Source organism: Leuresthes tenuis, unplaced genomic scaffold (assembly GCF_036924035.1).
Source record: "Leuresthes tenuis unplaced genomic scaffold, fLeuTen1.0.hap1 SCAF_18, whole genome shotgun sequence".
Classification (NCBI taxonomy): Eukaryota; Metazoa; Chordata; class Actinopteri; order Atheriniformes; family Atherinopsidae; genus Leuresthes; species Leuresthes tenuis.
Window position 1 is genome coordinate 14,675,071 of NW_027325372.1, and position 27,993 is coordinate 14,703,063.

Below are 27,993 nucleotides of genomic sequence, written 5' to 3' on the forward strand. Positions count from 1 at the left end.
CAATCGGAGGAACACATATTCCACCGTTCAGTGCTCCATTCAGTGGGTTATCCATTGAGAAGGGCAATCGTGGCTCCAGTTGCTTCAGAGCTTGCTCAGTCATTAGCCCATCTGTGACTCACATACACAGCGAAAAGGCCATTTTACACACTGTATGTGCATTTAAGCAGCAAACATGCACCCCCGACACATGGTAGTCATTGTTTGGGCTAATTATTTTATTTGCACGTTATTCAGTGTTTGTTAGACATCAACCATCTGCTGGCAAACAGCATGGATATGAGCTGTGTGTAATGAACTCTCAAAAGCCATCACTCCTTCACCGCACTATGAAAATCAGTGGACTTAGTAGAGGTTTAAATTGCTCAGTGAATCTCACTGAAGTAAAAATCTGATCCTTTACACGTTGATAAAATACGCCTGTGTATCCTACTTATTTTTTAACTAGCTAATTTTTAAAAAAAAGCAGAAACTCTGCGTTTTCATAAGATTTGTGCGACAGAAAGAGCAGTTATGTTTCCAAACCTCAGAGCAGACAAACCTCATGACGCGCTCATCAGTTTACAAGTGGTGCATGATTGAAAATGTGTGCAAATGAGTAAATGAGGCTTGTAAAGCAAATCAGACCGAGTGGTCAACAACAAGAGAAAGGGCACTATATCAACACAGTCCTTTAACTTGGTGCTGACACATGATCTCAATGAGCTCTTCCAGACAACGATCTGTTGCCTGCTGTCATCATCCGCTTTTGAAAAGGCGTTAAACTTTGTACGGAATCCATCGTGTAACTTCACAGAACACCTGTGTTTGTTTGGCTGTGTTACTTGTTAGACGTGTATAATTAAAGGCACTTCCTTTCTAAAGCTAATGAGATTAATTAATGCAAAAGCTGCATCAGACCCTAATCACATCCGCCCAGCGCCTTCAAGAGACTTCAGTATTTACAAGACAACGGATGACGGCGTAATACTGTGTTCAGGCAAAACAGGCTGTGTGTATTTGGTGTCAAAATCTGCAAATGATTGTCAGCTCGAAACCAAACATTCACTTTTTATCTGTTAGATCGACAGTATGTCTTAGTGGATTTAAAGGACAGAAAAGTGTGCTCATAATATTTCTAGTTTGTGCTCAGGCACCCACCTGGTCTATTTCCATAAGCTTGGGGAATGCCCCCGGCCACTCAATGGCCACCTTGACGATGTCCGCTGGCGGCGGCATGGCTGCCGGGGGTGTGTTTGGTGTGAGTCCTGCTTCCTCACACCTCTGTCTGCACTACTGAAGATGGCTCATCCAAACCTGTAGAGCTGAAGTGAAAAAAAAAAAAAGAAAAAAGAGACAGAAATGGGCACATTAGTCAAGAACTAGACCGAGTTCTTTTAGATGGGGTTTGAAGATATTGTATATGACTGTTGAGGGAAGGTTGAGGAGCGCAGTGCTGAAAAATACATGAGTATAGACAGACATAGGTACGGCACAGCATGAGGGTGGAGGAACTGCTCATACATAACTGATGAACCCACTTCTTGCAGAAGCTAATAAAGAGCTAAAACCAATGCTTTCTTTGGAATAAAAACAGAGAAATGATTTCAAACACAATCGAGTCAAACCTTTCATTATCAAAAAACTATGAACTAAAAACTGCGCTCTTCAAACAAACCAAGCACTAACAGCGAAAATGTCTCCAATTTTTACTTGCATAAACCCAAGCAGACACTCATTTTCTATTTGTCTTCGAGGGTGTTCGAAAGAAAAAAAAAAAAAGAAAAAAATCCAGGGCGTAGCCCGATTCCATTTTTGAATTTTAAAGCCGCAACAATCTTTCATAGATTTCCCTGCGTTTTACAAGAGCCTGGCCTTGGTGCAGACATTTCTAAACGGCAGAGAAAAATCCCTCAGAAGCTTCTATGACTGAAGCGCAGAAGCAGTTCAGTTTGAAAGTCTTTCATGTGTACAGTGATAAAAGAGTTCTGGTGGAGTGAGAGCGAAAGCTTTGGCTGTACTTTAGCCAAGAGTTAAGTCCCTGTTCCTCCAGTTTAAAGGGACGCGCTCCGGCTTTACACACAAATGTCTGTTTAATCGTCATGGAAAGCATGAAGCAGATGCTTAGAAATGTTTGTGGAATGTTTTCTGACTGAGTAAACCTGAGTAAATCACTCAAGTGACTTAAATTAACTTTGATTTCTAATCATAAATTACAGTTAAAGAATTATGCCTAAAGAATATTCGAAAGGTATCTATGGAGAGTCCATTATCAAAACCCTCTTCATATGGAGATTGTGCCATAATTCAGCTGAGATGATGTTATCTTTCAGCTGCATTTCCAATGGAATATAGCTAGAGCCTCCAAGAAAAGTTGCTAAAATGTTGCTAGATGACATGACAAACTTATTAGCATTTCTATGACATCACCACATCACACTGGCGTGCCTCTTTGCTTCACTCATTCTCTCCATGCTCACAAACTCCATCTTAAAACACATGAATTCCCATTAAAGCTAATCTCAATCACATATTCCTCAGTTTCTTTTTTTACACGGTTAAATGAGTGTGTAAATGTCACATAAAAGCAGCATAATAAGACTACGCGCTAACCTGTAGTCAGTGTGAAAGTATTTCCAGGCTGTTGTTCCGCTTGGGCTAAAATCCTGGTTTTATACCTGAAGCATCGTCTGACACAATCTCCATTCACATCAGCCAAAAACAGAAGCTTTGCTGTCATTTTGGGTATATTCACATGTTAAGTGATCACCAAGACAGAAATTTAGGAGCAACAAAAGGATTTTTTTTCTCCCCCCACAGTGCACAGTGACTCCTTTCAAACCATGAGCTACAACAACTGTCAAGTACTGCAAAGAAGTAGGTAAACACCCCAAATCTAACTCCTGTTTCAAGCAGTCACACTCTGACATTAAACCCATAATTTGGGTTGCCTCCAACTGGTGTCTGTTTCACAGGACTACTCGGAGGGCATAAAAAAGATGCTACTAACAGAGAAGCAGGCTGTCAGACTTACGGGAAAAACCCTGTGGATTTCTATGATGAGCCAGTTTGAGGTCCCATGGTGGACAAACAGCCAAATCACAGCCACTCTGAAACATAGTGTGGGAGCTGAGTAAAACCACTTCTTTGTGCTTGCAGGGGGGTCTGATGAAACCCACCAGTGCACACTTTTATTGAGTGGAAAATGTTGCAAAGATACATAATCCAAACCAACTGGGGAAGGCATCAATAATTTACCTCCTTGGCCCGCTTGAAAGCTTGGACCATCCTAGTTCCTGGTGGAGAAGTCGGTCTACATATTTCATTTTGATCCATAATGAATAAAGAACGGTCTCAAACCAATTCCTGGGAGGAAACTATGGAGCAGAATATTGTAAATGTTGATGTAAACATCATTTGTGCATGAGTACATGTACAACGAGCGGAAAAATGTGTGCACACATCACAAAAGACCAACACATCCACAACACCGACCAAAACTGTCATCCCCAGTTTGCGCACTACTCTTGAATACTTACAGTGCTGCATGAGTGTGCATTAACTTAAAGATAGTATATGTAATGCAACTGTCCTGGCATTGTGGGTGAGTCACCCCATAATAATCCACATAGCCTTTATTCAAGGGGCCGTTGCCATGGCAGCTGCTGCATCGATGGCTGTAGATGTGGATCTATTTTCTTTCCAAACTGAGTGACAAACTCGAGTCACGTTTGTCACAACCCCACAAAAATGACTCACTCAACCCTTCTGCTTTGAATTCCACTACGGAAACATGAATGAGTGTGCCCATTGAAGAGAAAATTGGTTTCATAACGCATGTTAAATACTTCCTGAGACGGCACCTGGAGTCATGCTCAGTGCAAGCAGAGCTGCATTTCCCCCTCTATCAGCTCAGTTAACGCATCACTTCGGGTCAACAGCAAGGTTGGCGAATGTTCCCTTAAAAGAGACCGATACATCCAAACATCTAGATTAACATGATCACACTTTGAGCACTTCCCGCTGAAACAAGCCACAAAATATGGCAGCAACTGATTCCTTATTCCAAATAAAGAAGAAATAAGTGTCACAGGGACGAGGCCTATCATACATACGCACAGAATGTGTGATTCACTTGTCTTCCACAAACAGAAACACGTTAGTCATCTATGCACAGACCATCATCCTTCTCCATACAAACTGAAGGCAAAGAGACGGTTATGAAAGCTTTGCACACTGTCTTGATACAGCACAGCCAACATTTCAAGCCTTGCTTGTAGCAACATGGCTCTGGGTGTTTCAGTGTCTATTGTGTGGTTTACCACTTTGGTCCACAATGAAATGGATGAATTTTTAAATGGAATTTATGGTGTGGGAGGGTTGAAGCCAACTTAACTTAGTAGATGGTCCTCCGATTTACTGGATAGAATGTCAAAAAAAAAAAAAAAATTCAGAAAAGAGGTATTCAAGCTGCTATATTAAAAATAGTATAATAGCTAAAGACAGTAGCCTCAGTAGGCGTTGGTACTCAGCAGTAAATGTTTGCACAGCCCAATGAAAATGGAGGGCATGAGCAATGGTTTATCTATTTAGCTTTTAGCCATAAGTAAAAGTAAGCACTGCTTCTCAGACAAAAAAAAAAAAAGGGTTATTAGAATATGGGCCTCTGGGCCGTATTTCCCTATTTATTGTGGTCTAAATGACTTCTAGAAATAAAACTGTTTGGAAATGATCCAAAGAGTGAGATTGCCAGGCTACGTAAATATTGGGGCAATTAGCCCCAAGTGAATATGTTTGTTTTGGGCATTATCCTGCCACACAGCAGAGTATATTGATCTTTTCTCACACATATTTCACTTTCATAATTGAGAAATGCTAAATGTAGATAACAGTAAGCTGCATTCCATACTCCAACGCTCCAAAAAGGGCAGCACACCAAAAACCCATTGTTGTTCTTATTATAGCCTCCACTTGGAGGACAGCGCTGCATGCATATCCAGTAGATCAGCTTCTATCTGCATGTAAACCACAACTTAAGACTGGCTGACACTGTGCTGCTGTCTTGCTGCAAAACCCACCCACTTTAAGACTTAAGAGTGAGGTTTTTGTTCGAGTAAGGCCGTTACATGCTAAAGGTTTTGTACATAAAGCCAACAATCGAGAGTCCATCTTTGTTTTATTTTTGGTGTGTGCGGTCCGTAATCATTCTAAACATCTAAAATGTCTTGTCAGCGCTTGTTCTTCATATCAGTTTGGTATGTACGAGCCCTTATCCGATGCATCATTCTCTGTAGGAATTCTATCTATAATTCTCTCATAAACTTGTATTATTAGTGTCAGAAACAGGCACTTACTCTGTGCCACTGATAGTTGCCGCTCGGATGGCGTGACATTCTTTGTCAGCTTTGGGACAATTCCAAACGTTTGGTATAGGCTCCTGGGTAACATATTTACCTAAAGTATTTCAACTCAGTTTAGTAATGACCAAATAATTCCTTAAATTGGATGTTTGTTTATGAAGTGAATTAATAAATCCTCTCCTCTCCAGACAGAGGATTTAAAATAAGAAAAAAGATTGTGAGGGTGTGTGTGTGTGTTTATATATCTCTATGTCTGCATTCCCAGCATCTTGTCATCTACCGAGAACTTCTCATGACTCAAAGATAAACAGCCTTGGAGCGTATTGATTAGAAATACACAGACGTGCACACACACACACACATCTCTTGAGTCGACAGACGGAGAACATCTCTTGAAAACAGGCTTCCGTGTAATTGAGAGACACAACGGCCCAACACACCAGCGCACCATGAGCAGGGCTACAAGTGGTCCTGCACTCATCTGGTCAACATGTTTTCCAGGAGCTGACACGCGCCACTCCTAGCAACAGCTTCTTATCAGCAAGATTTGAATTTGTGTATGTGCACAGGTTCGTCTCTAATATATATATATATTCATGTCTATGGGAAGCCTGAAGGTGTGTGTGTGTGTCAATTCCCATTCTGTCACTCCGGCATCTCATCACAGCCACTTTACTGTAAATGGAACCTTGTTATTGAGCTCTCTGCTGTCAGGGCTCATCATGACGGAGCTGATGATTTGCTGCAATCTGGTTTAGTTGAGTGAGTGCAAGTTCATTTATTCCCATCTCTGCGTAAAGATTAAGCAGAGCCACAAAGGAAAATCTTCTTTTTTGTTTTTCGTTGAAACATGAACGGCCCCTTGTCAGTTTTTCAGGGTCTGGCCTCACTTCCTTGCGCTTCATTAATGTTGTATGGCCACATTTTATGTCTTATGTTTCCATCAACCTCCCTTCTTTCTTGCAAAGCTGGTTCGTCATGCAGAACTCGACCAAAAAGAATATAAGTCAGGCATTAGCGAAAACACGAATAGAAAAGATCTCCCTTACCCCCCAAGTCATGTGAGACATAATAATTCCACTGTTTTAACTGCAGGCAATAACATACGCCAAAACCATCAAACCACCGGTCTAAGTGGGCTCTGATCCAGAGAGGTACCGTAAACTATGAATGTGTATGTGTGCAATCAGTCTGCTCCTAAATACTCGCCCACCTGCTGTAACTAGAGAGACGAGCTGCCATAATTCTTCAAGATTACGAGGGCAAAAAAAAAAAAAATCGAAATCCTGTGTTGCCCTCAGTGATTTGATCGATTGCCAGAGGTTGAAATTAAGGAAAGAAACCATCAATAACAGTAGAGAGATGGTAAGGGGAGAGGATGCAAAGAGAAGTCCTGTGATTTGTTGGGCTGGGCAAGGTTTCACCTCAATAATTCATGATGTGTAATGTGAGGGTCACTTCATCCGTAATGGGAGGGGGGAGGGAAAGAAAAAGAGGAAAGGGGGGTGAAGGCGAGAAATTCAAGGCAACATGAGAGGCAAGAGAGAGGGGAAGGGAGAAAGAAGTAACAGAGATTAAAGGGAGTTGGACACAGACGTGACATTTAAAGTAAATTCAAGTAAAGGGTACAGGGGCCCATTATGAAGAAAAAGAGCAAGTAGAAAATGCAGCAGGGAGTGCAAAACGACACGGGCGAACAGCAAAATGTAGCTGTAAACATAGGAGAAAATGGACAAGAGGAAAGAAAGTGTGTCAAAAAAAATGCAGACAGTTTGCACATAGAGCCAAACTTGAGACTTCAGTAAAGGCATCTGGAGAAAAAAAAAAAGTCGAGAAGTTATCAAGGAGACAGACAGCAAGTCCCCCACTATCCTCCGTGTGATACAGCAAACATTACTGCAGCTTTTCCCAGACTTGCTGAGGGAGCTGGAGAGAAGAAAAAAAAAAGAAGTGTGAGACTTGCCAACTCCACCAGCAACCTTTTAGTAGGAGCCTTAATGGTGTGGGGGGACATGAGGCAGCAGTTTTACAGACAATCACATCGGGACAAACTGGCACTCAGAAAGCCTTGATAAAAACATTAATTGAAGCATCATTCTTCTTCTTTTTTCTTTTTTTTTCACTCCAAACTATGTAAGTGCTGACATTGTTAGTGATTTACACCGTCTGACACTTAATGTGACTCAGGCTGAGCATCTTTACAAATGCAAAAATCCTCATTTTGGACCCAAATAAGTCTAAATGAACGCTCAGATTCTATATTCACTCCTTTGCTTTTGATTTGTTTTTCTAAAGCTATACAGCCACAGTCCTCCTCGCCTACCAAAATGTATTCACTGCGACGTCTTTAATCTAAAAAAAGTTTCCAAAACACTTTTCCTTTTTTTCTAACACACTGTTCCATGCTTTGTAAGTTTGAAGAACACAGATTTCACATGTAATGAAATGTGATGGTTGCCATATTAGCTCCATTATCACTAATTACAGCATATTTTGATGTAATCATACCGTTAATAGCTTTAATCTAAGAGTTAATGAATGCGAATAGGAATATTTACAACCTTTGATGCTGGCTGTAGATTTTTTTTCTTTTAAATGACACCAAATACCTCTGAATCATCATATCTTTTGGCTTATTCATTTAGCGTCGCAGTCAAACTGTAAAACATCTTGTCACACTTCAACAAACGTTGTGATGTTGATATAATTTACAGTTTTGCACTGTTTTTGTTGCTTTCTTTTTTTCTATTGCTCTATTATTTGAAAAAATAAAAAGATAAAGAAAACATATTTTTCTTGGAAGCAGAAATGACATTTGAAACGCACATGAAACTGTGAAACTTTATAGCGCGTCCACCATTTAGGCGCAACAGACTGGAAACAGCCAGATGTGGTTTAAGGGTTCCATTTTTATAGCCTGTAAACAAAGATTTTGATTTTCAAGGTGACCTCAAACTGCTGCTCATTTCATGGTTTTTATGTATGAAAGCACCTCAAATGACCTTTTATTGCTTACAGGTTTGGTTTCCCATATCCAACTATATGATTCTGTGAGTTTGAAAGTGGGTGGAGAACTTTCTGGAATTGTCAGACGGATTCAGGGCTTCTTGTGAGGTGGCCCTTCTTTATGGTTAATGCTTTAGAGTGAGAGCAGCAATTGTTCATTTGGATATCTCTATCTGTGCCGGGTGTGTCTGTGTTAGCTGGATAGATTTCAAAAGAGCCCATTCTAGCTCTTCATCTGACGCCTCTACAAAGGGCCTGCAGGGGCCAACATGTGTGTGTGTGTGTGTGTGTACCATCATCTATCTGAGAGTTAAGACAAAAGACCACCGACATTGCACACTAAACTGGAGGCCCGAGTCGCTCTGAGCCGACACCTTGAAACACACACGCAGATACTAGACACAGAGTGATTATGTTACACCTTTCATGTGTGCCTACAGAAACAAACACATTCTTTAAGCTTTAGTTTTCCACATCTTTGTGTGAGATACCTCCCAGTCTCGCTAAATGAACATAAGCACAGACTCACCCATGAAGTTAAACTCAATATATTTAACTAATAGATGAGTGTAAGAGTAGCTGCTCTGTGTTTTTCAGTCTCCAATGGCTTATGTCATGCCGCTCTCAAGAGGGCAAACAAATGAATACAAATAAGAATAAAAGTGTAATGCAGCTGGGAAGCACTTATGTAGAATATTAAATCAGATATACAGTCTTGTTCTCATATCAAAACTGACAAAAGAAAAAAAAAAAAAGTCCACCAAAAGTAAGAATTATGTGTAGTCCTTCCCCACAGACATATGCTGAGGCCACAGGAAGAGCGTCTGGCTTTGAGACTGAGAGCTGACAAATCAGCTCTAAATAAAGGGTGAAGGCAAAAGGAAAAGGGGAAAGGCTGGAGTCACGAATGGCTTCAAGATTCAACCAAAAGAGGAAGTGTACAGGACACAAAACATGTCTGACCATACGAAGTCAAGAGTCGGGCCAAATCATTACCTCACGAACAACCAGCTGATTTTCATGAACTCAAGTTTGTGTAGTTCGGAGGTCGGACTGACAAACATGACAGCGTTTTGGCGATTGTTGCCGGGCCCATGCGCCTCTCAGCAGGCCTCTGTGTGACATAAACCAGCTGTAGTTCTCATATCACTACCACAGCCAGGATATCCTGTCAAAGGTCCTTACAAGCAGCTCGTAACAGCTCTCACCAGCAGTGAGCCAACCTCTTGCACAAGTGTCCGCACGCTGAGGTGACAACAAGTCGACTTACACCCAGCCCCTACCCCGCCTTACACACTGTGTGCATGCTACTCGTATGCATTTACACGAAAAATAAGAAACGAGAGCACATGAAGCGAGTCAAGCCTACATAGTGGGCCAAGGCAAGAGCCAGCAAGCAATTTTAGGTAACAAATGTTCAGAGGTACTTGGATGATGTTCAGCATGCAAACCCAGATAATCAAAACACTGGAATGTTTAGAGATGAAGACACAGGAAAAAAAGAAAAGAAACTGGCCAGAAGAAATATGAAATATGAGGCAAAATTAAACCCACAGGCATACATTTAATCCATAATGTGCATTTGTGGGAATCTTCACGTTGCCAAGCAATAACTTTCCAATAAGTATGGGCTTTCTATTGCCATCCCAAAATTATAAGGTACTTGCACCACATTTCCATCCTCCAAACCATGAGGCCTCAATGCACAACTGTCTTAAAACTCATCCGCTCTTTGACATCACAATTTCTCTCTGGTTAAGATGTAGAAAACCCACAAAAGCCCTATCTTGGATCAGGCAAAAACCATTTCAAGTACATACAAAGACCCAGCACTCCAGACTGCAAACATCTAACCACAATGTTAGTGCCCACTGGTGACAAAGGAGAGAGGAAAGGAGGCAGGGGAGCACAGGGCCGCGCCCTGAGGCCTACTGCATCCTGTGTAGCATGAAGAAAGAGTGAATTCACTATGAAGACGGGAGGACTCACCCAGAAAACTTGACAACCAACAGGACTGATAGTTTTCTTCCAAATCAACCTGTTTCTTGAGCATGCAACTGCTATACCAGAATGACGAAAGCAGCTTTTCTCTACGCAAATTTAGCCCGACAAAGAGCTTTCAGCATCATAAGCCATAGACAAGAACTTCACACCAGTGTGTGCAGCGCTTCGCTTAAGGCAAAAGAGTAACCAAAAGAGTGCTGAGAGAGACAGAAGGAGGAAGTAGGCGTTTGTCGAGCAAAGAGGAAACAGGTTTTGTCAGTGAAAAGGCGGCAAAATTTAAAGATAAGGTGACGGAACTGACGAGACTGAAGTATATGCACACGTGTGAGGAAAAACAAAGTATTATCGGTTAAAAACTTTGTTGATTTGACTATTTATGAGTAATTATATCTCTTGAATATCTCATCAGCGTCACCCTCTGACTCACTGTGCAGAGTCTAACCTAATGGAAAAAGTTAAGGATAGGATTTTGGAGATATAGTAGAATGTAGTTTGTGTATCATGTATATTCAGTACACCTGAGCATAGAGGGGTTGTATGTTCATTGTTGAAGTCTATTAAAGTGGTCCATAAAAATACAGTCATATCCAATTAACTACTTAAAAAGGGCTGTAAAATTGTATTAAACGCATCGCTTAAAGAGTTACTGGCATCATAAAAGTAGCTGACATTGTAGAACAATTGCATTGGATGTTAAAAACTAATGAGGCCACAGAATACAGGCAGCTTCTCAGACTGTGCAAATATAATAAAAAAACAACAAAAAACAACAAAAAAAACTTGAAATCAAAGCACTGATTTCATTGCTGCATTCAATACTGTTGCTCAGTGATGACCAGAGATAATCAACAAATACAGCTCACGCTCTCATTTCCACTTCAAGCTCTGCCCAATTACCACAGAATCAGAACAGGCGCCAACAGTGACTCAGACGGTTTGCTTTTGTCACACAAGACCAACATTCACGAGATCATTAAACTGTTACTGTTCGAGCAGTTGACATATTCATTTCAAACTGAGCACGCTTTGAGCCATCTGTGAAAGTGACACAAAAACAGATGTTTACTCCACCCAGGTTGAGGTCAACTTGAGTTCGTACGAGCCACACGAATGCAAACATTCAAGACTTTTATTCTAACCCAAACTCCCAGAGAGCCTAAGAAGGCAAGTATCCAAGAAGGAAAATATTTCAACACAGTAACACCAGTGAAAACAAACAAGCCAGCAGAAGTATATCATATCCATACCAAGGGCTTAAATATGACAGTGCAGGAGGTGAACTGAGCTGCCCTGTGGTTGGCGATTTCCAAACAACAAAAAAAACAACTTTAATGTCATAATCTGAGGAAGTGAAAAAGCTTGGATGCCATTTGTAACACTTGTACACAGCTGAGAATACTGTCTATACCATTTTCTGCCAGGGAAACATAAAAAAAAAAGAGTGAGCTAGAGGCTCTGCAGAGCTCCATGTCATAGCTTTAATAATCGAACCAATTATCAAAACTCCCTCTCGAATACCCTGCCTCTGAGTGCCAAGCAAACACTGCAAGATGCTGAACCACATCTGTCAACAGCCTTGAAAATTCCTACAATCCTCCTCCACCCCAGCCCCCGATTCCTTCCCTGGCTGCTCTACTCAAAATTCTAAACCTATAAGTTTGAGTAGAACGCTGCTGAGGAATTCACATTCCCCAGTTTCTCAAAGCCAATGTCCTGCCAGTTCCTGAAGTACAGTCAAACGCCTCACTGCTAATTCTGGTCTACATGCAGAATCCTAATCAGGAGCCATGGAAGATGAATGAATCCCCGTGACTTTTAAAAGGATGATTACTGTGAAAAATCACCTCAACAAAAGTTAGTAATATTTTTGATGAAAAAAATTAAATTAAATGCTTGGGACATACTGATAGTTTTCAAAATTTCATGAGCAGATCATTCAAAATTCAGTCAGAAGAATTTAGGATGACCACAGAGTGGCTGGAGCCAGGGTGAAATCTTCAGACAGAGTAGGGTGTGAGGGGTGGAAGCTCACTTTAATGTGCTATAAAAATATTTTAAAAGACGCTAACAAATGAACAACTGTGTGTGTTGGAACCCAGAGTGGAAAGATGGACAACACATCCAGACTGTTCCACACCTCTGTGTATCATGTAAATGAACAGTCCCTTCAATAGCTATTAGAGGCAAAAAGGGGTCGACCGACCCTTTAAATAGAGCAATATTGTGAGTTAATTGAATTATTCTAAGTTCTAACATGTCATGAATAAACAGAACTGTTAATGGAAGGACGGAGTCTCTGTACATCTTGTTGAAAACAGCTGATTTTCTTGAGGGATGTTTGCTGAAGTCGAGGCTGGTTGTGTTGAAGAAATGTTTGAAAGGGGGGAAAAAAAAAAAAAAAAAAAAGAAAAGTTATCTTTATTTCATCAATGCAACTCTAACAAATACTCAAAACCACTCAAGACTGTTGAAACAGTAAATCTTGCATATGGGAGAAGCAGCGGCTCGGCGTGGACTGTTTTATTTACAAGCCATGAAAATTTTACATTCGTGCAGCTGCAAAACAGAAAAAGTTGAGGCTCTCTGTGACGATGTAACGCATCTGCGGCAGAGCACAAAAAAAAAAATCTAGTCGAGAGCATCTTTTCCTCATTCAGTCTTATTTTTGAGAAGACAGCAATTTCCCTTTGTATAGTTTAAAAGTGGAAAGTATTCCGAGCTCAGTGGATCAACAACATGAGTGTTTCTTTAATTTGTACTTATCAGGAGAAACTCATCAGTCGGCTGTGGCTCTGACCGTGGCCCCGACTCTTTGTCTGTAATGGCATTTCAGAAACGTGAAAATTTGTAACACACATCCCTCAAAAACTCATGACAAAGCCTCGGCAGAAGGACTTTTTGAAAACTGTCAGACAGATATTGATGTCAGTCGAATGGTGAGTGTTTTATAACCACAGATTTTCTCTTATTCAAACACGAAATGAATGGGCACATTCCCACAGTCTGCTTGCAGCGGAGGTTGTCTGACTAAGATAATTCCACCACACCTCAGGGGATCATCTATTATTCAAATCACATCCAAATTTATTCCGTTTAAGAGGCGGTAACAAGCTTTGCTTGTAATCATCAAACTCCAGTGGTTATGATCCACGATATTCAAAATGCAGAGGTCTGTGTGAGATGCGATCACTGAGGAGAACAGAGAGCTGTGTCCCATTTTTGTTTCCAAACTGCACATCACCTTACAAAACGCCTCACATGTAGGTGTGTGCCCACATACTACCCTGCCTCCCAAAGCAACACGGGCTCCAACAACACAACAGGAACTGCAGAGGGAACTACAGGCGCCTGGCTCACAAGCAAAGATATGCTATTAGACCCTCTAACACAATTCGCCCTGTTAAAATAAAGAATTCCGGGATCCGGAGACTCCACAGGACAGGAGAGACAGCATTCCTGCTTGTTTGTAAATCTGATTTAGCTCAGACTTCCTTCTCAGACTCAGAGAGACAGCATATGATGAAATTATCAAAGACCACATGCGACAAGCAGACCACTCCTATCGGACCAAGATCTTCCTCTGAATTACATCTGATGCCAAATGATGATCTTCGTCATCATCATCATCATCCGCTCATGTATGCCTGTGGTGGGTCTGCAAAGCATCTCAAGGCGCAACAATGCCTGATTGTGTTACAGGGATGTCAGTTCAAAGCAGTTCATGGGAAACACCCTCACGAGTTTCCAAGAAAGTATGTGCATTAGCAACATAACTCCTTTATTTTTAGTTCAGAAAAATACACCGAACAGTTCAAATCGAACACAATATCACCCAAATCCCACCTTTAAAGAGGACACAGGGCTCCACGGTGCAGTGAAAACACAGAGCAGGTGGTAATAGGCACAGAACCTGCTAGCTGCAGCAGCTCCTTAATTGGACCAAACCCTCCTGGGTGTATCTTCCAGCATGAAATGTCAAGCACACCGTTTTACTTGGGTCTCTCTGCCCACAGACTGTGCAAGTATCCTGTTATTATTCTATGAAAATGACTGAGAGTGGTCACACAGGCTAATGTGCTGCTGACTCCTCTCTTATCTAACAGTTGTATTAACACAGCGCAGGCTCCGTGAGAAATCGAGTAAGCTTGCGTGCGACTGTGCAGAGGCAACAACCGCCCTGTTTGGTACCTACTTGCTATTTTATTTGGACATGTTGTACATTTGTTTTTGTTAGTCTGGCATTTCAAAAGGGAGTAAATTACTCACACTGTCTGCTCATAGCTGCAGTCAAACACTCAGTTCAGTCATCTCGACATTTTGCTTTTTCCGTTTCTCTTTAATGCAAGTGGGCTAAATGTAAACTAATATCTAAATTATGCAAATGACAGGGCAGTGGAGAAAAAAAAACGAAAAAAAAAGGCTATGTGCGGATTTTAGAGAGCGACGCGTGAATGTCAACGTATGGTTAGTCACATAATGAATAATGACAGTCAAGTCCAAGAGGTAAATAGCTGACGCTAGCTGGAAACAGGGAAAAACAACTGGCCTGGCTCAGCCTGAGGTGGTGACTAACTCTACCAACCTTCAGCTCAACCATATGCTAAACCAAAATCTCAAACTATTCTTTAAGCAGATGACAGGCATGAAAATAAGACAATAAGACCATGGCCAGACATAAACGAGAGCTGAAAGTAAAAACTGATGAATACAAGCAAGGGGTCCTGTCTGATCTGACATCCAGCCAGTGCTCATCACTAGTGACAGTCAGGTCTTTATTTTTTTTTATTTTTTATGATGACTGGTGACTGAATTTAGTTTATTTTGTGTTGGCAGCATCCAATTTCCGGCCTGGTTACAAATAGCTGTGAGCAGACAAACATGGTGACACATTGTTCATGAATGAGGCTCATCATTGCTCTCTAATCGATCTCAGCGCATGATATTCTGGGATATCTGAGTGCTTATGAAACATTATCCACGCCATTAAAACACCCCTGAGTGTGTATATTTTAATCCTCTGCACTTCCCGCATGCGTTTTCAAGAGTGTTGCATAAGTTGACCATAAAACATTGTTGTTGTTTTTTTTTTACCTCAGTAAGTGAAAAACAATAGGCCATGCGCTATTGTCATACACAATCTTTTTTTCTCTCTTCTTCTTTCGATTTAAAAATAACATGCCATCCTCACCCATTACATAACTCAATATCAGTCGGCAGCGAGAGCTTTAAAGCCAAAATGAGGTGCGCAATTAGGTGTTTACCCTGGGAGCCTTTTGTGCTTTTAGTCAGTTTAGGGAGCGAAAGAGTGAGCGTGAGTGTGAAATAGTGGGAGAACGTAGAGTATAGGCTTAGTGAGTCACTGACAGTATGACCTTGTGCTCTCAGGCTGCTCTGCCCTTCTGGAAGCAGCCTATCTAGGTCAGACACCCACTCTGCACAGTGCATTTCTGCTAAACTGAAGGAGAGAGTAGGACTGACTTATGGAAATGCAGTTTGATTCAATGTCCTCAAACTTGGAAGTTTTTGCAGCCGTGGGAAAAAAAAAAAAAAAACAGCACACTGGATTACTCACAAGTTCTGATCCCCACCAGAAGGCTCTTTTGGACTAGTGATTAAATTCTGAGGCTGATAACAGCCATTTCCAAGCCTTCAATTACCTCAACAAGGGATTTGGGTTTGGGAGATAAAAATGTCAGCTATGCAATGTGCGTCCCAAGTCCCAGTGGCTCGTCTGGCTGTAGGCCTGCGAGGTCTTTGGTGTACAACCAACATAACTGATCTATTAGGACAAAGCAAGAAAGAGGAGCCGAATACTTGAAGGAGCAGAAATTTGACTACGTGATATTAAAGACTAATGGAAGTAATGGATCAAACTGTCGTCCACGAAATACATTCAAGTGTTTCTTGCGGTAACTCAAGAGCTCCACTTCTCAAATGTAAAAGAAAGAAAAGAAATGATCCCGAATAAATGCAGGCACGGAAAAGGACGCTTACGGAAAATGTCAAAAAGAATCAAGTCATGTAATGTCAAACGTTTGAATGAGCATTTTACAACTTAAAATTTACTTTACAACTTCACAGTTTGAGGTTATTCGTGACACAACTCAGGGGGAAAAAAGAAGACATTTGACTTTTGTTAAGTTATGTGCATTTAATTTACATTTAAACTTGAAATAAAAGTTGCATGGAGCTCAGCAGGACAGGGTAAACAGCAATGTACCTGCATCTCTAAAGCTCGTTTCTTTCACTATCAAGCCAGTTACACATTGTTTGTTTTATCTCCCACGGTCAAGAAAATGTCCCCAGCACAATCATCATCTCTCATATTGGAGCACGTTAAAAAGAATAAACAAACACAGAATAACATCAGAGACTTGTGTTTTCATATTATTAGCTAACAGGTGGGCTATAAAGAGAAAAATCAAAGCATTAACTTTGATAATAACGACTTGTATACAAAAAGATGTCAAGCCGACAAAGAAACTTTCCACTTTTTTTCGTTTTAATCAAAAGATGAGCCAAAGTCTCTCTCTCAATACCACGAAACGGTGCTGGAAACTGTGAGAGTCAAAGGCAACACAACAAGTGTGTCTTGTTCTCAAAGACATAACAGTTTGTGATGCAGAAAAACATCAAAGTGCAGCGCTTCAAAAGCAGCAGAGAGTGGGGGGAGAAGTGGGAAATAGTCTGACAAGAGCTTCCCTCCGAGTGATCGCGGCAGACAATGATCGGAGCCTCTGGGGCCACGCTTCAAGGAGCAAGTCATCCTGAAAAAGTTCCCTGGACCCCTGTCTGTGTGTGTGAGTGGGTGAGTATGGAGGGGATGGTAGGGACCACACAAAGAGCCTGCCAAGTCATGTGACCGAGGCGGGAATGAATGGCGCTTTTTGGTTGGTTAGAGAAGGAAGTCATGGAAACAGGTCTGTACTCCCATTGTCTAACTTGAGGTCAGTATGTATATCAGTGTGTGTGTGTGTGTGTGTGTGTGTGTGTGTGTGTGTGCATAGAGTCGGAAGGCGTTGTAGCATAAGGAAAGACCAGCGCAGCGTTCCTCATTCACAAGCAGAAAACGCCTCCATCATAAAGTGACCTTGACTACTCTCGCAGAACAGTGAGTTTCATTTCAAGCTTCTCTCTTACACCCCCTCTCAGTCCATGTGGGTGAATTTCAGAAAAAGCAAACAACTGCATAAACATAAAGTGCTTTTTTTTTTTTTTTCCACCTTTTGAAATACCGATATAGCACATTGGGCCTTCACAAAGAAAAAGGACATCAGAGCAAGCATTAGGTTATGACTAAATCCGGTTCCACGCCACAGTATGTGACTAATCAAACCATATTCCTGCAGGGCAAATCAATAACTCTCCTCTTCCATAGGCCTGCTGATCTGGGCCATACAAATTCAAGCCACAACAACATAAAAATAATCTATAGTTGTTTAATCAAACAGCGTTCTGCTTAGTTCTAAGACAAATCCTCCACTCTACTGTGCTCTGACCATTCAATTGAGAAGGGTCAAGTGAAAATGTCTTCAGTTCTACAAAATATAGCAATAAATTTAAAAAAAAGCCTGAAATTCCACTTCCTCAAAATGATGAAATCATTACCCAGACAACAGGAACAAAATAACGGCACCGGACACAAGCAAAAGACAAAGTCTGCCATTGAAACTCTCCTATGTGGGGCAACTTGTCATTCTGAAAACAGACAATTGTGATCTCATCCCTGCAAACTGAACACTACTCTTGAGAGACCTTTCCCGTCTTCACTGGATTATCGCCGTTCACGAGGAAGACGATGCCGGCTCGGGCCTCTGTGTGCTCAATGAAAACAAGCAGGCAGGTGCTATGGGAAGTTTCTTGTGCACACAGCATCCCACGAAGCTGCAAAAAGAGCCGTGCACTCTGCCGAGCAGGCCTCAGCGTAAGTCTCAGCATCGAGCAGATGGGATTATGCAAGAACAATGCTGGAGCTAAAGGCTTAGTTTCACTCATTTCAGAGAGAAAAGAGAACTGTGCATTGTCTGAGAGCATGGACAGTATGGCAAAGGCACGGTGATTACTGTAAGTGTTTCGATTTATATTTCATAGCCAACCTGATCTCACAGCTAAATGTGAAATGAGCACAAATGATTAAAACCAGAAATGGTGGCACTATGTGTCAAATTTAGGTGACGGTACCATGGAGAGCAACAAGCTTCTCCTCTACTAACATGACGACATTTTAAAGGGGCCTTTCTCCCAAGCCCTTAAGTTGAAACTGTTGTTACCGTTTGTTAACATGACCTTCAAACCCAGGCGTTAATTTTAGGAGCTCCAGAATGAAAGAATGAATAGTTTTCTGAGAATAAAGAAGTGAAATGTGAGGGGGAAAAAAAAACAATTATCTATGATTGTCTGCCAGCAGTTGAGCTCAAAAAACACAAATAAAAACACTTAAAACCTTGAAAGAAGATGTGTGACATTACCAGATTTATTTTATTTATTTATTTTTATAGATTTATCTAAAGTGGAAGGAGTTAGCAAGCAGTTCCATGTGATTGTACTGTGGAATGAAGACAAGTTCTGGTAACTCCAGAATGAGACAGTGGTCCAAATTTGACAAGAAAGCAGCGAAATCATAGCAATAACATGTTAAATAACTGCTTTTTTTAAATGGTAAAAAACTGCTTTAATAACTGGTGGACAACAGACGCTGCAGAGGCTGTGATAAGAAAGGCCCGCCGATCTAAAATGGGGTGGAGCAACACATTGCTGCAAAACCAAATCCACCTTGAACCTTAAGACCTCCGTGTAAATGCAGCAGACCCAAGGCTGGAAAAAGGCCTTGGGTCTGCTGCTCTAGGAAATAAAATGCCTCGGGCTGTTAAAGTTCTGAGTTCTGGTTGATCGAAACGTTCTGGTTACCAGCATGACGAGTCCCACATAGGGCAGCGGTAAGAGAGCTCACACGCAAGTCTTTATCAGGAAAGCGAAAAAAAAAAATTAAATTAGGTGAACAACCCAGAAACATTCCCCTTTCAATAGGCAGTGTAAAAAAAAACAGCCTGTATGAATCAAACTCTGGACTTGCTTTATTTTGCACAGAAACGCTCAAACTTTCAAGCATTAAACACTACAAATTTGGGCTATGTGGATGCTGAGGAAAGAAAAGCACAAAAGCTGATTTATAACAGATTTGACCCAACTGATACATCTGAGGGATTCCACTATAACCATTCCATACAGGAGACACAAACAGCCCGCAGGGAAAAGCATTACACTTTTTAAACTAAAAGGTTACTGTTAAGCTGATGATCAGAAGGCTTTTATAGATCCGCTTTGTTATACTATAAGAGCTTAAATCCCTCTGCTCACATCACTGGCAGGGGTGGCATGTGCTCCACGGAGTTAAATAGGATGTGAAGTATTGGGCATCTCGGGTCAGGGAATTTCCTCTGCACATAATTGCTGAACCACCAGGGCCAGACTTTCATCTGGTTCAGCATTTAGGCAAACATACACGACCGGGATTGTTTTCAGACTCTTATCATATCAGGGAGAGCCACACTGTCGTATACACAGGAAGCCAGTAAATATTCCACCCACTTTGCACTGAAAAGTTTCTCATGAATCTCTGATTAACTTATTTTATTCATTTGAGGCCTGCACAATAAGGGAAATATGCAGTACTTTAGGTACTGCGTCGACAACCAAGATCATCTTTCTATGCGCATGTTGTGGGAAAAGCATCTAAAATCACGTCTCGGTCCATTTCTACTCGACATAACTGAATTATATTCTCGTCTATTTACTTTTGTAAGTTCCAAGATAATGGTAAATTGTTATAGACAATATAGCAAATGATAACACTCACCAATTATGATACCATAAAATTAACACAAGCTTGAATGCATCTAAATGTGCTGTAATTGGTTTACTTGATCAATTGAGCCAACAGAAGGGGTCAAATTTAGCAGCGAATCAGAGTCTGTCACAACAATGGCTTGTTAATTAGCAGATCCCACACAGAGTTGCTGAAAAACTGTGAATGTTTAACTTTAAAAAATGAAAAGACTTTTTTTTTTTAAATAAATAAATCACACATTCACCCAATCTAAAAAAAAAAATCTTGTTTGCAATGCGCAACAATCTGATGAATGCATCAGGGTCACATTACGGAACAAAGTTATTTACAGATGCAGCCACTTAGAATTGCCTCTACCAGCCAGAGACGAGCCAGTTTCCAGGCAATTTCAGCCTTAGATCTGAGACCTTGCAGAGAGTCAGCTGGGCAGTGAATGATCCCTGCAAAAGCAGCTGGCCACTTTTTTTTTTTTCTTATTAAGGTCTCCATTTCTTTTCCTCTTCTCTAGATGTGACATTTTTGACCAACTTTTTAGCCAAACTACACAAAGCTAAACAACAGAAGAGCACTTTGAACAAAAATAGCACTCCCGTGACAGAATTCAACCTGGTGTGACGAGGAAACGGCGAAAATAATGCCTTGTAATTCATGCAGCACTTGCGCTACAGCTCTGGCGGTAGTTTTATAGCTGCGTACAGTCTGAGCTGCTTTTTTTTGGACAAACTATGTGACACAACCCTTGTAACATGGGGGACATATTACACAAAATATACATACAGTCTGACAGACTCTAATATTGGCTGATTAACTAAATTCTCAGCATTTCTAAAGTAAACTGATGCTAATAAAGAGCCATTTGTTTTTTAATCTAATCAGAGTAAGGGTGGCTTAAACTTGCAAAAGCAACCCAAAAAACAGTTGAATAGGTTTGTTGCAGAATCATTTGTGACATTTCTGAGCAATCAATAATTTGTTCTACCATGAACTGTCTGCTGCAATGCTGTACCCAACATATACATCCCTTAATGGAAACATGGTCTTAGCTAAATTCAATGGCTCAGAGGATTATCTTTACTGAGGCATGTAATAAGCAAAAGGTCGTATCATCATCATTATAACTCAACAAATTATAATCCTCCGCAGCCTCTTTAATGGCTTTGAAAATATGTCAAGGCCCTAACTGCTGCCACAAGTCATGTTTTTAATGAACATGCCCTCCACTAAAGTGCCAGTCTGCCAGTCATTCTGCCCATCTTTGAACGCTCTATCCCCAGTTGGGTTGTGCTAGCCTAGATCGAGACGTGCGTATGGCACGAGAACATTTGGGATTGATTCATAGCTATTTTTACATGTCCTACTTGAACTAAATAGTTCAGATACTACGAGGAAGAAGTCAAGCACTGAAAAGGCTTATTAAAATTGTGGTGTGGGAGAGGTGAAAGCTTTGGAGTTAAGCTTTCAGGGAAAAAGATACGACAGCTTTTTATTAGTGGGAAAGCAATGAGTTATGAAGCACGTCCGCCATTCCATTCGTCTCTTCTTTAGAGATTGCTGGTAATCTGAAGAGGAAAGTCAATGTGCTGGGGGGAAAAAAATGCTAACGCGGCCACACACAACAAGCAGGTCTAATAAAAGGGGGGTCGTATAAGGGGTCTCCGGTGATCTCACACCTTTAGAAACTCAATTCGCAGAGTAACATAATTTCCTCAGGAAGTCACAAAGGACAGCTGAAAACGCAGAGATGCGCGTCTGTGGTATACCCAAAGCAAACTGAGAGCAACTCTAGAACCAGATGAGAGAAATGCTTCATTTTGGTCTGTACTGAATGAGATTTTTTTAAACAGACAGGACTTATTACGAGAGATTACATGCAAGATGAGGCACAACAACTAAACTCATGTTGTGGTAACACTATTGTAAAATGCTTTGCATAAATCAAATTGCACGAATCTCAGTTTTCCAGACAGCCCCTGTGTAAGGAGTAAAATTGTGTAGAAAACACCTGACAGCCCTGGGATTAAGCCACACAACTCAGGAGACCACACAGCTACACAACAGCACTCACTACCTCAGCATAGCAAACAGGCTATTGGCGCGACAATTACGTTAGCACTGATGACTATCATCACAAGCGTAATAAGTGCTCTACAGGAGCACCGACATTATTGAAGATGGTTATAGGCTCTATGCTGGAAACCTGCTGCTGCCATTGCAAACTCTCTTTGCCACGGAGTCACGCAAACACACGCAGGCTGAGGAGAGACCTCGTGTAAAGCTGGACTGTGCGTCTGGTCTAGGTGCAATGAAAGGATTCAGTCACTTCACAGATCAACCATCTACTCGCTGTGACTGGCACAAGTGAGTGGGAACAAAGGAGTCACTGTGGCTGTCACACACACTCCTCGTTACACGCAGCCTTTGGCCTGCCAGCTGTCTCTCCATCCCTTCCCACAACCCCCCCCCCCAGCCGAGGCTGCATGTCAACAAACCCTTAATTCTTCATGCCCACATACATGCAACCGTGCCCACCAGCACACATGTCCTGGGTGGCTTTAGGACCTGGCTGCACCAAAACACAGCTCCCCTCCCCGCTGTGTGCTCTTTGCCAATCTGCCACACTGCACGACTGACCGACTGCGCTGTTTGAGGCAAAGTGTTATTCACCAACAACCAACGGCTCATCAGTCCCACCCTGGTGCACACAGCCACAACACATGAGCTCATGCGTGCTGTGAATGATATGGTGGGGCTGCTTTTCAACATGTTTTCCACGTAATGCTATTTTTCTTGCCTTTTGGAGTGCTGTCACGGAGATGCTCGTTCTTTTTGACTCTCGCCTGCTTGGTTTATGTACCCAACCCTCCACGTCACGCATGCTACACCCGCTCACCACAGTGCCCTCCCCTCTCCTGACAGATGCCCCGTCTTTGGGTCTCACCCTTTAATTTGTTAACCCTAATCTCTGCTCTCAGCTTCCAACTCTCTGCTGCTTTCCTATTATTTATTTACGCCCCGTGGTTTTTTTTTTTCTTTAAAACATAAGCTACACCCACGCCCTCCCCTCCCATGCCTTACCCACCGAAAGGCCTTAGCCTCGCCTGGTCAGTCATAAGTCGGTGCCAGCTCTCCTCCACCCTAGCAGTGTGGTGACTGGCCACTGCTAAAAACATTTTCCTCCCTTCTGCATGCCAAGCTAAAGTCACTCACTCGGGCTTTGCTTGTGGCTGCTGTATTATTGTCGAGTTACAGAGTGAAATTGTGGGTGGGGACTTGTGGGACAGAGGCAGCACAAGTTGAAAGGAGGCTGAAGTCTGGCTATTTTTGGACTGGGACAGATGATTCAAAGAACTTCATTTTTTTTTTTCCTTTTATGGGTTAATTACATAGAAGCCACATTTATGTGCAGCAGAGAAAAGGGGAAGAAAAGGGGGAAACGAAAACAGCCGTGGTGGGCATTCCTCAGGCCAGGCCTTCATTGCTGTGGGTACGATGTCATTGGAATTATGTAATCTGTGCTTATTGGACCCCCCTCATACATCAATTTGCTGATTACACGGACACATAAAAATACCCTGAAACTAACACTAAAAAAATGAATATCTTATCACATTACAGTGGGTTTGGCCTACACCTCTTGATCTTTAGGCTTTCACTTGCTGTCAACAGGAAATGAATTTGTTCATACGCACTGGCAGGAAGTGGCTCACCTTCCACCCACAGTTCAGAAAAAGTAAATCTATCGCTTATGCTAAGATCTGCATTAGTGCAAAACCATCAAAAAACCTCTCAGTGTAACAAACTCTGAGCATGTTCAGAGAGGGTCCTGCATCCGGTTGCTCTCCCATTATTAAAAAGCTTCTCGTGGCATTTCCTGTGCCTTTCTGGTGCTGTGCTGTCTGTGCTGGAAAATGCAGCCAAACAAGTCACACACATACACACACACACAAATACAAACTGAGGGTGCTAAGCCTCCCCTCCAGACAACAAAAGAACAGACATAGCAACAAGCCCCGAAGGCAACATTAAACCCTGCTTGTCTGCCATTACAATAACCCTCTTCTCTCAATAGATAGCCATGCTGAGCCCAACAGAGCTGAGCTGTACCTATGTTATTCTTAATTTCACCATTGCAGGGAATAAGATAAGAGTTAGGTCCGATGACATTGTGCAACGTCCACAGGAAATGGGAAAACTCTGATGTGTGGCCAGTGCACACCAGCCAGGGTGACACGAGGTACAGCAGGTGGTTCACAGATGGAGAATCTGCTCTGGCCACAAACGACAGAGTTCAACACAATCCTTCAACTGAGTTCGAGAAACCCAAAGCAATCACTGATGTTTAGTCTCTCCTGGCAGGAAAAACCTGTATTTCTCACCATATCAACATCGCTGGCTGGAATGACAAGAAGCAAAAGCACTGATAAGTGCAATGAAGAGATGAAATCTCTGCTGCTGCCCCAGTAAAGCCGTCTCCTCACATACCTGTTCTCTTATTTCCACACTGATGTGTTGATTTAGCCGGGAAATGAACAAGCAGGCTTCTAAGCAACATGCCGTTTTCAACCTCCTAAAGGTAACAAAGGTTTGACGGAGGGGTTTGCGAGCATTTCCCAACATGCATTTGTATTTGGGATAAGCATTAAAAGCCTGGGAAATCAAAAGAAACACATTTTAACTTCAAATCTTAAATCTATTTTTCATGACCACAAACAGTACCGACAGAAAATAAATACCACGGCTCAAGGAAAGATAAGGGCAAGTTGAAAAAAACCTCTCCGTGCTCCGGGTAAAGAAAATATGACCCGGTTCAGTTCATTTTCTCAAAGAGTTTCACCTGCTGACCTGTTGTTCTTTGACGGTCAAAGATCAACACCCCACTGAGTAAGGTTTTGGTAGGCCTCAAACAAGTCTTCTCCAGGCAGTGATCGCTTTCCAGATAAAATACCCGACTTCCAAGGCGATGTCTGGCACCATCAGGTTATGAGGGCGGTTACAGCTTCTTTTCACTGGCTGATTAGAGCCAAGAGATACTCTCGTCAGGCTGCTGAGCCTCACGAAAGCAACAAGAGAGACGGCCAATGGAGCTTCAAGCGAGTGGTTTTATCCCAGATGCCCTGACTAACGTTGCTGCCGCTAGTGGCAAGTGTGTGGGCAGTGAATATCAGAAAATGGGCAATATGTGCATGCGGAGTTGTTTAAATGGAAAGCTCCAGTGAGAACATGAAGTTGAAGCTTAGTCAGTAATGATAAGAATTCAAGAAAGACAATACATTTTTTTTTTTTAAATGTATAAGGGAAAAGAGTAAGCGCCAAAAAGGGATATATCAGAGTGTTTTGTGTGTCCTTCTGTGTTTCGACTTATAAAAGAGACTCACAAGCAGCTCCAGCATAATGTAACACACACTCAATCCAAGGCTTGCATTTCCCTATCAAGAGGGAACAGTGAGCCGGTGACCTTGGCGTGTTGTGAGAAGCGCTTTACTCCTCCTCAATGTCCTCTCTCTGGAGGTATCCTTGACTAGACGAGTGGAAAACACTGCTGTGGCAAAAATCCCACCTCAAAGCAATGCGTTGTCACAGAAAGGGTTTAAATTCTTTATCTTGGCCCAGCCACAGTTATATAGCACATTTAGATATGCGTCGTTGCACCTCTCGCCCAAACTCTGCCCTCCAATTAACAGAAACAAGTTGAGTTGAACAAGCTCACCGTAGCCTCGAGCAAGCAGGTGGGACAATGCCAGAAACGTACAATCGAAAATTGTTTTCGCGGTTTTTGTAGTGGCACTTGAGGCAACATCCTCATCAGAATTTGTTATATCTGAAAAAAAAGACACAAAAGGCAGGCATGCAGGAACACATTTTGCACTGCATGTTAGTTTCCCTTCATGTCTCTGCAAAAAAGTACACTAAATGTTAAAGGATCCATTCTATTACTGCAACATAAAATCATGTGAGGCTCCAAAACTGTTTCAGACAAAGATAAAAGGGAGAATCAAATAAAGGGAGAACCAAAGCGAGGGTGACAGAAGAGAAAAATGGGACATTTATCTGCCAAACTGCAAGGGAGAGTCAAACATGCCTTTACATGCATGCAGTCACCCCTGCTGGCACAACACAAACAGAGCGACTGCACTCCCCTTTGAATAAAGAAAATAAGAATCAGAAAGTGCTTCTGTGTGTGTCAAAGAGCCGTTTGCTTCTGTCTTATGGTTCCGATAACGTCTCTCAGCCAACAAACACATTCTCACTGCAGTTTCTCCAGCAGTTGCAAAATTATTTGGATCATGTTAGGTTTTTTTTTTAGTGTACACGGGAACCAAGATAGATACACAAAGGAGTGTTTCTATTCTAATGGCAAAAAAAAGTCCGTATAGGGAGGTTGAACAGTCTGTGGACATGATTTATCTTTTGGTCTGGCAACTTTTTACAGTTCGGTTGTTGCCAACGGTGAAGTTGTGAGCTCACAATCCAAAGAAAACCCATGTATCCAGGCTTCGAGCTATCAGTAGAAGGTCAAAAGACAAATGTTTAGTTCAATCATCGTCCTGTACTTTCAGCTGTAGATGGGCTTTAGGCGTGAAGAAAGTCAACGGCGGCATCTCAACTAGCAGCATTGCTCATGCTTCTATACAAGCAAATATTTAAAAGTCACTCCTCATTTTATTAGATAAATAGATTCATTCATCTCCCTTCATTTATCCAAGACCAAGTTGCAGAGGCAACAAGTCCTGGAGGGCGACCCACAGGTCCCGCTCCCAGAAAGACTCTTCAGGGACTCTTAAGGGTCCCTTAAAACTTGAGAATGTTTGAGGTCTTTGCTACCTTTTAAACTAATCCCTTAATCTTGCAATCTAACACACTCAGTACTGGAGGTAAAAAGGGACAATATTTGAAATCACACTCCTAATGGACTCTTTACAAAGCTTGTCAAAGTCAACTTAGCAAAAGCTTAAACATCTTTTCCATCATCCATACTTTTATTTTTCCAAATCGAAGCACTTGTACTGTCCGTGGTGAAAAGGTTTGAGCAGGAATTATGTAAGACCTTGATGTAGCATCGAGCCACTGACCTGAAGCAGAGGTGGGGCTGCGGAGGTTTGCTCGGTTTCAAATCCCCTTTGCATTTTAGCTTTTTTAGAGTGTTCAGACCAGCCTGCCTTGATTAACATCAGTCTATGAGCTCTCCTGCAGCTCCCTCTGAAGCCAAAAAAACGCTGTTGTTCGCACAACTTACTTCTACTCCCCAAAAAGACAGATATTTGAAATCAGTGGGGTTCCTCTTTCCTTAGTTTACATCAGACAAATATAGATTTACACTCATACTTCTTACCTCTTGCAAGCTACAGAGAAATTTAGAAGGACCCAGTGACCCGTGTGTGCTCGACTGAGCAGTTCTAGCTCATATTTTCATGGACCAGCAAAAACAGGTGACTAGGTTGGATGGATGGATGAAAACTGTTGGTATACGGGTAGAGAAATGAATGTAATGGACATCCAAGGAAGCATGAAAGCAACTGTCTGTATGTGGGACAGCAACACGGATATCAAGCAATGACCCATGGTACCGCACAGCACTCAAAGGTCTCACACATACTGTAAAACACACAGACACACACAGGGGAAACGCTGTAATTGGGTAGCGGCTACAGAAAACCTGGGTTTACCACTTTAGTCATACACATCAGCACACAGCTACTGTGGAAATGATGCAAGCAAGTGTTAGAAAATAATAACAAAACCGAAACGGCAACACTGCGTTGAATTTCTGCAACTCTCCGCAGCACACGTTCCAGAAAT

The 27,993-nt window shown here is 41.8% G+C and overlaps 1 protein-coding gene across 3 annotated transcripts in view; it reads right to left on the reverse strand.

Annotated features, from left to right (window-relative positions):
* elmo1 (engulfment and cell motility 1 (ced-12 homolog, C. elegans)) overlaps window positions 1-27,993 on the reverse strand; it is an 88,911-nt gene that overhangs the window by 55,394 nt on the left and 5,524 nt on the right. For 2 of the 3 annotated variants that reach the window (XM_072369819.1, XM_072369817.1), the window contains exons 1-2: window positions 10,335-10,529; window positions 1,141-1,304 (exon numbers count right to left, since the gene is read on the reverse strand). In XM_072369819.1, the coding sequence (XP_072225920.1) occupies window positions 1,141-1,218 (78 nt within the window). In that variant the 5' untranslated portion in view covers window positions 1,219-1,304; window positions 10,335-10,529. Of the gene's footprint in view, window positions 1-1,140; window positions 1,305-10,334; window positions 10,530-27,993 lie in introns of those variants that run through there. The other variant, XM_072369818.1, reaches the window with a different exon arrangement.